The sequence below is a fragment of the Mandrillus leucophaeus genome, unplaced genomic scaffold (genome assembly GCF_000951045.1).
Source record: "Mandrillus leucophaeus isolate KB7577 unplaced genomic scaffold, Mleu.le_1.0 Scaffold203, whole genome shotgun sequence".
NCBI classification, from domain to species: domain Eukaryota; kingdom Metazoa; phylum Chordata; class Mammalia; order Primates; family Cercopithecidae; genus Mandrillus; species Mandrillus leucophaeus.
This window is the reverse complement of record NW_012102066.1, coordinates 1,228,047-1,238,506: the sequence shown is the minus strand read 5'-3', so window position 1 is coordinate 1,238,506 and position 10,460 is coordinate 1,228,047. Positions and strand designations below refer to the sequence as shown.

The 10,460-nt window shown below is 40.2% G+C and overlaps 1 protein-coding gene across 2 annotated transcripts in view; it reads right to left on the bottom strand.

The window, feature by feature from the left end:
• The window catches only part of AMN1 (antagonist of mitotic exit network 1 homolog (S. cerevisiae)), a 70,614-nt gene that overhangs the window by 37,746 nt on the left and 22,408 nt on the right, over positions 1 to 10,460 (bottom strand). For both annotated transcript variants that reach the window (XM_011979546.1, XM_011979547.1), the window contains exons 2-3: positions 9,839 to 9,971; positions 2,441 to 2,585 (exon numbers count right to left, since the gene is read on the bottom strand). In XM_011979546.1, coding sequence (XP_011834936.1) covers positions 2,441 to 2,585; positions 9,839 to 9,971 — 278 coding nt within the window. The remainder of the gene's footprint in view (positions 1 to 2,440; positions 2,586 to 9,838; positions 9,972 to 10,460) is intronic.

Below are 10,460 nucleotides of genomic sequence, written 5' to 3'. Positions count from 1 at the left end.
AAAAAAAAAAAAAAAGAAAAGAAAAAAAAAATTCTTGGCCAAGGGCAGTGGCTCATGCCTGTAATCCCAACACTTTGGGAGGCCGAGGCGGGCAGATTACTTGAGCTCAGGAGTTTGAGAGCAGCCTGGCCAACATGGTGAAACCCCGTCTCTACTAAAAATACAAAAATTAGCTGGGCGTGGTGTTACACGCCTGTAATCCCAGCTACTCCAGAGGCTGAGGCAGGAGAATCTCTTGAACCCAGAGGTGGAGGATGCAGTGAGTTGAGATGGCACCACTACACTCAAGCCTGGGCGATAGAGTGAGACTCTGTCTCAAAAAAAAAAAAGAAAGAAAAAGAAAAGAAAAGGAAAAAAAAGGAAGAAGAAAAAACAAAAAACCTCTTGAACAAGGAGACTTGATGAGCTTCTGTGTTGGTGAATGCATCCACATGCTGGGAGGGCAATGTATCCCAAGTCCACGGGGACAGGGGCTCCTGCGCTTCCAGACCTCACCTTATGTACTCTTCATCTTGCTGTTCATCAGTGTCCTTTATAATCTTTTAGAATAAACTGGTAAATGTAACAAAAGTGATTCCCTGAGTTTTGTGAGCCATTCTGACAAATTATCGAATGGAGGAGGTCATGGAAACCCTCCATTTATAGTTGGTCAGTCATGTGTACCAGAGGCCTGGTCTTGCAATTGGCATCTGAAGTGGGGATAGTCTTGTGGGACTGAGCCCTTAACTTGTGGGATCTGATGCTAACTCCAGGCAGTGTCAGAATTGAATTAAATTGTAGGGCACCCAGATGGTGTCCAGAGAGTTGGAGAATTGTTTGGTGTGAAAAAACCCCACACATTTGCTGTCAGAAGTGTGGTGTGAGTGTAGAGAAATGTGGTTTTATTGAAGAAGTTCTTTTTAGTGAGTTATTATTTATGTAAACATTTTAAAACTTATGCTTGTTTGCAATATTATGAATATCCTAACTTGCTAACCAAGATGACTGCAAAATATACTCAACTACCCACAGAATTTTCCAGAAACCTAAGTAGGCCAAAAAAGTCCTCCTTTCTTATATTGAAAAAAAAAAGAAAAGCCTGGGCAACATAGTGAGACCTCGACTCTACTAAAAATAAAAAATTAGCAGGGGATGGTGGTGCACACCTGCGGTCCCAGCTACTTGGGAGGCTGAGGTGGGAGGATCGCTTGAGCCTGGGAGGTTGAGGCTACAGTGAGCCAAGATTGTGCCACTGCATTCCAGCTTGGGTGACAGAGCAAGACACTGTCTTAAATAAATAAATAAATAAAAATAAATATTAATGCAAACCAAATATTGAAAAAAAGAGATCTATGGGGGAAAAAAGGTAAAGATTTACTAATTCATGTAATAGTGACACTGAACAATGCAGTTTGTCTAGCTATTAAAAACTATGCATTACACAAACTGATAGGAGAATACCTGGTAACTTTACTCTGATGATTAATTCTTTTGTAATATGGCATCAAAAAAGCCTTAACAAAATATGAACTGGTCATTTCTTGTTCCACTATACCAGGCAAAATATTTAAAATATAGACATACGTATCCATTTTTTTTTTTTTAGTTTTAATTTTAATTTTACTTTTTTTGAGACGGAGTCTTGCTCTGTTGCCCAGGCTGGAGTGCAGTGGCACAATCTCGGCTCACTGCAACCTCCACCTCCCAGGTTCAAGCAATTCTCCTGCCTCAGCCTACCAAGTAGCTGGGACTACAGGCACATGTCACCATGCCTGGCTAATTTTTTGTATTTTTTAGTAGAGATGGGGTTTCACTGTGTTAGCCAGAATGGTCTCGACCTCCTCACCTCGTGATCTGCCTGCCTCAGCCTCCCAAATTGCTGTGATTACAGGCGTGAGCCAACACGCCCAGCCTATTTTTTATTTCTTTGAGACAGAGTCTCCATGTCACCTAGGCTGGAGTAGTGATGCAATCTCGGCTCATTGCAACCTCTACCTCCCAGGCTCAAGGGATTCTCCTGCCTCAGCCTCCTAAGTAGCTGGGACTACAGGGTGCACCACCATGCCTGGCTAACTTTTGTATTTTTTGTAGACGAGGTGGGGGTGGGGGACAGTTCACCATGCTGGCCAGGCTGATATCGAACTCCTCGGCTCAAGCAGTCTGCCGGCCTCCCAGCTAAAAAAGTGCTGGGATTACTGGCATAAGCCACCTAGCCTGGCCCATGTTTATTTTAAATATGTTTAAAATACAAGGTAGTGACTTACCCACTGTCTTTCTTAACTTTGAGCACTGCTTATAAGCAAGAATTCTAACTTGGATTGTTTTCTTAGTCTGAATGTTTTTACTGATAAACATAAATTGTATTTCTTTGACTTCTTCATACTCTCTTTTCATGTATTTTCTCCCTTACTCCACATTACCAGATAGTGAATAGTAATCTACACAGTGTTAATAAATATACCTTCTGAAGTTACAGAAACTCGGTTCCCTTTTGAAGAATTTAAATTTAATTTCTTCAGTTTTCTACAGTTAGACAAGTGCAGGAGAGCAGCATCTGATATATCGCAGCTCCGTAGGTCTAGAGTTTGGACTTCAGGATGTAAAATCTGTAACAAATCAGTGATTTTAAAAAAATTATTTCTTTCTATAAATATAAATGTTCCATATTCAGTGTTTTGGTGGTCATAACAGACAAGTGGCTGATGTAAAATACAGCAAAGAATACAGAAGTGTATCCATGTGGAGACAGACACATCAAGCAGGGGAAACCACATCTACTTCCAGTGGGAGGTGCAGCTTTCAGTGCCAGCAAAGTCCTTCTTGGGACACAAAGTACTGTTGAGATGGCTAATTCAGGGAAAGGATCCGTAGACCTGAGAAGCTTAACCAATGTGGCAGTGAGTAATAATCTTCTGGTAGTTGCTAGCATTAGAGACTCTCCCTATGTGCCTCTGTGCTTAGGAAGTATGAGTCTTTAATCACTTGTAAACCAAGTGCTTACAGAGCACTAGTATTGCTTATCTAGAACATTTACCTTCTGTATCATTATTTTTGGGAGCTAATACAATACCCCAGTATTACTGGGTGTTTTCTTGAGGTTGACAAATAATAGATTAATTCCTAAGCATTCTGAGCTCTTTCCTGGGAGTATTTTTCTGTTCTTTTTTTCCAAAATAGAAATGGCTTTACCTTTCTGAAAATAAAATAATGTATTATTATTGTAAAGCATTCAATTTAGAAAAATTATAATAAATTATAAGAATAATGATTTCTATTTATTAGATGCTTACCAGGAAAGATACTGTCATATACATTATGTTATTTTTTATTTTATTTTATTTATTTTTTGAGATGGAGTTTTACTCTTGTTGCCCAGGCTGGAGTGCAATGGCACGATCTCGGCTCACTGCAACCTCCGCCTCCCGGGTTCAAGCGATTCTCCTGCCTCAGCCTCCCAGTAGCTGGGATTACAGGCATGCACCACCACACCCGGCTAATTTTGTATTTTTTAGTAGAGATGGGGTTTCTCCATCTTGGTCAGGCTGGTCTCGAACTCCTGAGTTCAGGTGATCCACCCACCTCGGCCTCCCAAAGTGTTAGGATTACAGGTGTGAGCCACAGTACCTGGCCTACATTATGTTATTTAATATTCTCTCTCTCTCTCTCAACCCTCGCCCCCCGCCCCCACAAGGGATTGGTCATTGCCATTTTACCAATAGGAATTAAGACCCTGAGAGCTTAAGCAGCCAACATAAAGAACATAGCCAAAGGAGCAGAGCTGGGATTGGAACCCAGGTCCTTTTAATTCCAAAGCCTAAACTTTTGACCTCTATAACTAAAATTACCCATAATACCAATACCCAGAGATAAAATTATATTAGTTTTTTAAAAATGTTAGATTGGGGGTACACATGCAGGTTTGTTACAGGGATATACTGTGTGATGCTGAAGTTTAGGCTTCAACTGAACCCATCACCCAAATAGTGAACACAGTACTTGACAGTAGTTTTTCAACCCTTGCTTCCCTTCCTCCTTCCTCCCTTTTGAAGTCCCCAGTGTGTATTTTTCCCATCTTTACGTCTGTGTGCACCCAATGATTAGCTCCCACTTATAAGTGAGAACATGTGGTATTTGGTTTTCTGTGTCTGCATTAATTCACTTAGGATAATGGCCTCCAGCTGCATCCATGCTGCTGTAAAGGACATGGTTTTATGGCTGTATATAGTCATTTTGATGTTTTTTGAGTTTAAAAAAACCCTTTGAAGAACAACAGGATCAGATCACATATAAGATGAGCACCTTTTATACAATCAATAGATTGTAGTTGTATATTATTCCATTTTCTGCAAGTACCATAACTTATTAAATGCATCCTACACTGGCAAACACTTGAGCTGAACATTTAGGTGGTTTTAGGTAGGCAATGTTGTGCCATGATTAAGAACATGTGCTTTGCAGGCAGACTGTCCAAGTTGGAACCCTATGATTGCGATCAAGCTCAGTTTTCTCTCTGTGCTTTACTAGCCTTATTATTATAACAGGATATGTTGTGAGAAATAAAGGTGTCTTGCTGATAATATATGCTATACATAACTATGCTTATTATCATAAATTATATTATAATGAATATACCTGTGTACTTTTCTATTATCTCCCTGAGATTTCTACAGGAAGTAAATTGTTGAGTTAATAATAAGCAAATCTTTAGAATTTTTAATAGTTAATGCCAAACTGTCCTTCTAAAAGGTTTTTTTTAAATCAATTTACACTCTCACTAGCAGGAGATAAAAGTGACAGTTTCTCCACACTATTGCTAACATTGGGTTTGGGGATTTTTTTCAAGTCTCTGCCAAACTGAAAGGCAAACTGTCACTTTGATGACTAGTAAGGTTAAATATCCTTTGATATGTTATTGGAGATTTGTATTTTTTCCTCTGAGTAGTTCCTGATTCTTCTGGTTTTTTATTTGGTTGTTTTGTTTTTTTCTTATTGGTTTGGAGGGATTCTTTATATTGTCAAGATAAAAAAGCCCCTAGATTTTCATACATATTGTAAATATTTTTCCAAGTTTTTGACTTCGTTTCTTTTTTTTTCCTTCTTGCCATAAGGAAGTCTGTATTTTTAAGTAATCAAACCCATCCATCTTTTTTTTCTTGGTTTCCAACTTTGGTATCATGTTTAAAAAGGCCTTCTCCATCCAGAGAGTACAAAAAGATTTACAAAATACTTCAAAAACAGCCATCCAAAGATGTGTGTAACTTTGTAACAGATGCTGTATCTGGCTTTTTGAATAATGTCATAAGCAGGACTCTTGTTAAGAATGGAGTCTAGAGGGAGAGTACCCAGAAAAATCATGTCTTATTTATTTCATTCACCCTCTTCACCCCTCCTTTTTAATTCAGCTAAAATTAGGTTTAAAAAATAGTAAGGATTGCCATCAAACAAAAACCTAAATCACTGATGTATAAGCTAAAGGGACACAAAGAAATGTGGATGGTGGAAAAGTGAAGAAAACCACCATTTTTCCACAGTGTCATAATGGTTCATCTACGAGTCACATATAACATTACATACTTTAACAGAACCATCAACAATAAGAACCCGGAGATATTATTCTACTTCCACAGAGCCAAGCAAACTACACTACTAAGATATCTATGTTCAAATGCAAGCTAACATGAAGAAAATAAATCATTATAATAAAGGTATATCAGGTTAATGCAGAAGAAACGTTAAAGACACGTTGAAGTGCAATTCCAATGTGAAGTCACAGGGTTGGTCACATGCTCTAGCATGCAGGCTGGGCACAGTGGCTCACACTTATAATCCTAGATCTTTGGGAGGCCAAGGTGGGCGGATTGCTTGAGCCCAGAGGTTCAAGACCAGCCTAGGCAACATGGTAAAACCCTGTCTCTACAAAAAACACAAAAATTAGCTGGGTGTGGGAGCGGGTGCCTGTAGTCCTAGCTACTCAGGAGGCTGAGGTGGGAGGGTCACCTGAGCCCAGGAGGTTGAGGCTGTGGTGAGACATGATTATGCTACTGCACTCTACCCTGGGTGACAGAGTGAGACCCTGTCTCAAAAAACAAACAAACAAAAACCACAGAAAAATACATGCTGGAGTGCTATCATCACAGCTTGCTTCCTTTTGATTACAGGCTTTAGGCAGAAGGTGAAGTGAAGTCAGAGCTGTTGTGGAGTCCTAATTAGGGAAAGGGAGTCAGGCTGGCAGGACCAGGGGAGAACAAATAAACTATAGGTCTGCCTTTCTTCATGGTCCAGAACATATAAACAAAAAGAGAGGCTGGGCGCGATGGCTCATGCCTGTAATCTCAACACTTTGGGAGGCCGAGGTGGGTGGATCACAAGGTCAGGAGATCGAGATCATCCTGGCTAACACAATGAAACCCCGTCTATAGTGAAAATACAAAAAAAAAAAAAAAATTAGCCGGGCAGGGTGGCGGGCACTTGTAGTCCCAGCTACTTGGGAGGCTGAGGGAGGAGAATGGTGTGAACCTGGGAGGCGGAGCTTGCAGTGAGCAGAGATTGCGCCACTGCACTCCAACCTGGGCGACAGAGCGAGACTATGTCTTAAAAAAAAAAAAAAAAAGGAAGCAGATAAGCTATGGGTCTGCCTTTCTTTATGGTCCAGAACACATAGCCTTCCTGCACAGACAACGTACATAACTCACAAACTTCCTGCTTACCACCAAACACTTCGATTTATCATCAAACACCTCGGCTGACAGAAGGATGCAAGTTAGCTCCCTGCTACCTTGGAATTGTCAATCAGCCCAAGTTCCATTCTATAAAATCTCCAACAAGCCTTTGTTTCCTGGCAGTTGGGTCCTCTCTTGCTGGTTCTGCCGGTTGCTCCCTTGCAATGTATTTTCACATATTATCTAATAAATCTGCCTTTCTTTACCAACAACTGTCTTGGTAAATTATTTTGCCACCATCCCACCAGCCCGGATAGTTACCGCTCACCCTCAACAGCAATTGGCAGTTCTAGTCTCTGCAGACTAGATGGTGATGGCTGCAGAGTGGTGATGGCTGCAAATCCAAAGACAATATTTAAATGTAAGTAGTGTAGAAACTACTATCATTTTCAATTTTTGAAACACAAATAGCAAAAATACAAAAGATAACACAGGAGTAGTATTGAAGGAAATTATCTACTCTGCTATTTAATAACCTTTAAAAATCAGGGGCTGAAGGTTAAGCCCTAATCTGAGGGGCTGTTTAGCAGAAGGAAGAGTGATTAACTATCTTTTTCTGGTGCTTGGGGCTCTCTGCCTTGCAGCTCATCACTCCAGATCCTCTCCAGGCCTCCACCTCCTATGTCAGCTCAATAGGGCTGAAACAGACTTGGGTCTTGCCTCCTTTACTCTTACCACTACCAGAGGGTATACAGAGATATGCTCACAGGCCAAAACAAGACACCTAGAGAGCACCACTATTTCAAAAGAAAAACAAAGATTACTGATTCCATCAGGAGCAGAGGAATTAAAACAGAGAGGCCAAAGATGTTAATAAGCATAATATTATGCTAAAAGAAATAACAAAAGATTAATAAGATAAAACAATAAGAAACCATAAAAAGGTGAATCGGAAATATTAAATATGAAAATATAGCAGTTGAAAAAAGAACAGTACAGATGAGAAGAGTGATTTTTAACTACTGGTCATTATCCATGAATGGATTACAAAATCAGTTTAGCAGACTGTGATCAATATTTTTTCAATAAAATAATACTAAATAGAATACAATTAAATAAAAAAGACCAAAATGTACTACACATTATATTGTTACACCTAAGTGTGGTTTGTGTACTAGAGTCACAATGTAACATATATTTCTTATTGTGAGTCTTGACCAAAAAGTTTTAAACCTTTTGAAAACATGGAGGTCAAGGGTACAGGTACCATGAAGACAAGTGTGTATGGAAGGCTAATGGGAGCTGGCCAGAGCAACACCATTTTGTTCCTGAATGTCATTCTGCAACTGCTTGACTGTAGAATGTACTTGCTGATGCTGCAGATGAAATTGCTGCCACTTGTGAAAAGACTATGCTATGCTGATGACTGAACTTTTTCCAAACCCCTGAATCAAGGATTTCTGCCTAGAAACCCTTATTCTAACTAATGAATTGTTTGATAACCCTCTCCCACCTTTCTCTTTAAAAGACCTCATATATCTCTTAAGACATATGAATTAAATAGTTAGGACATGATTTCAGATGCCTCTGGAATCTGTGTTCCTTGAATTCAATTCTAAAACCACCAATAAACCTTTTTGCTTGGATTTTCAGTCTCCATGACTCTGGTTGACACAAGAGAAGTAACTGAGACAATGGTAGAAGATTTTTTAGGAACTATTACATGTTGCAGGAAGTCAGGGACCCCGAACAGAGGGACCAGCTGGAGCCACGGCAGAGGAACATAAATTGTGAAGATTTCATGGACATTTATCACTTCCCAAATAATACTTTTATAATTTCTTATACCTGTCTTTATTTTAATCTCTTAATCCTGTTATCTTCATAAGCTGAGGATGTACGTCACCTCAGGACCACTGAGATGATTGCATTAACTATACAAATTGATTGTAAAACATGTGTTTGAACAACATGAAGTCAGTGCATCTTGAAAAAGAACAGAATAACAGCGATTTTAGGGAACAGGGAGGACAACTATAAGGTCTGACTGCCTGTGGGGTCAGGCAAAAAGAGCCATAGTTTTCTTCTTGCAGAGAGCCCATAAACGGATGTGCAAGTAGGAGAGATATCGCTAAAATTCTTTTTCCTAGCAAGGAATATTAATATTAAGACCCTAGGAGAAGAATTGCATTCCTGGGGGGAGGTCTATAAATGGCCGCTCTGGGAGTGTCTGTCCTATGTGGTTGAGATAAGGGCTGAGCTATGCTCTGGTGTCCTGCAGTACCCTCAGGCTTACTAGGATTGGGAAACCCCAGCCCTGGTAAATTTGAGGTCAGACCGGTTCTCTGCTCTCAAACCCTGTTTTCTGTTAAGATGTTTATCAAGATAATATGTGTACTGCTGAACATAGACCCTTATCAGGAGTTCTGATTTTGTCCTTGCCCTGTTTCCTCAGAAGCATGTGATCTTTCCTCTGCTTTTTGCCCCTTAACATATGTGACCTACTCCCTGTTCGTACACCTCCTCCCCTTTTGAAATCCTTAATAAAAACTTGGTTTTGCGGCTCAGGTGGGTATCACGGTCCTACCGATATGTGATGTCGCCCCCAGTGGCTCAGCTGTAAAATTCCTCTCTTTGTACTCTTTCTCTTTATTTCTCAGACTGGCCGACACTTAGGGAAAATAGAAAGAACCTATGTTGAAATATTGGGGATGGGTTCCCCTGATAATTACATATGGACATTTTGGTTATCTGGAAGGAAAAAAAAACCCTTATACTTTATAATATTCTAAAGTGCAGGCCAGGCGTGGTGGCTTACACCTGTAATCCCAGCACTTTGGGAGGCTAAGGCGGATGGATCACTTGAGCTCAGGAGTTTGAGACCAGCCTGGGCAACATGGTGAAACCCTGTCTCTACAAAAAAAATGCAAAAATTAGCCAGGCATGGTGGTGCACACCTATAGTCCCATCTACTCAGGAGGCTGAAGAGGGATCACCTAAGTCCAGGCAGCGGAGGTTGCAGTGAGCTGAGATTGCACCACTGTACTCCAGCCTGGGCAACGGAGCATGACCCTGTATCAAAAAAAAAAATAAATAAAAAACGATGACCAGTCTTACCATATACCATTGTTCCAAAAATCTAAAACCATATATAAACAGAAAATATAATATGCTTGCTTTACAGTTATTCATATTCTTACCTCACTTATATTTGAATCTGTTATCCGTCCCTGCATGCTCATTATTTTAATCAGTCTGTCTTTTATGTTGGGAGGCAAAGGCTTAATGTCTGTGAGATATCTGGAAATATTCTTCATGAAGCACCAAAGGCATCTGAAATACAAATACAATACAGTAAATCACACTGGGCCTGTACTGATTCCTAACACTTGTCTTAATGCTATTTGTTAGCACTTAGCCCTTTCATAAAAGTGTGTACATTTTGGCTGGGTGTGGTGGCTCACTCCTGTAATCCCAACACCTTGGGAGGGCCAGGCAGGAGGATGGCTTGAGCTCAGGAGTTTGAGACCAGCCTGAGCAACATGGTGAAACTGTCTCTACCAAAAAAAAAAAAAAATTAGCTGAGCATGGTGGTGTAAGCCTGTAGTCCCAGCTACTTGGGAGGCTGAGGTGGGAGGACTGCTTGGGCCCAGAAGGTCGAGACAGAAGGGAGTTGTGATTGTGCCACTGCACTCCAGCCTGGGCAACAGAACAAGATCCTGTCTCAAAAAAAAAAGTGTATACATTTTATATTAATACTATATTTACAACTTTAGCTCTGTAAGCTTCAAAAACCTAGTCTGTGTTAAATTACGGACAAGA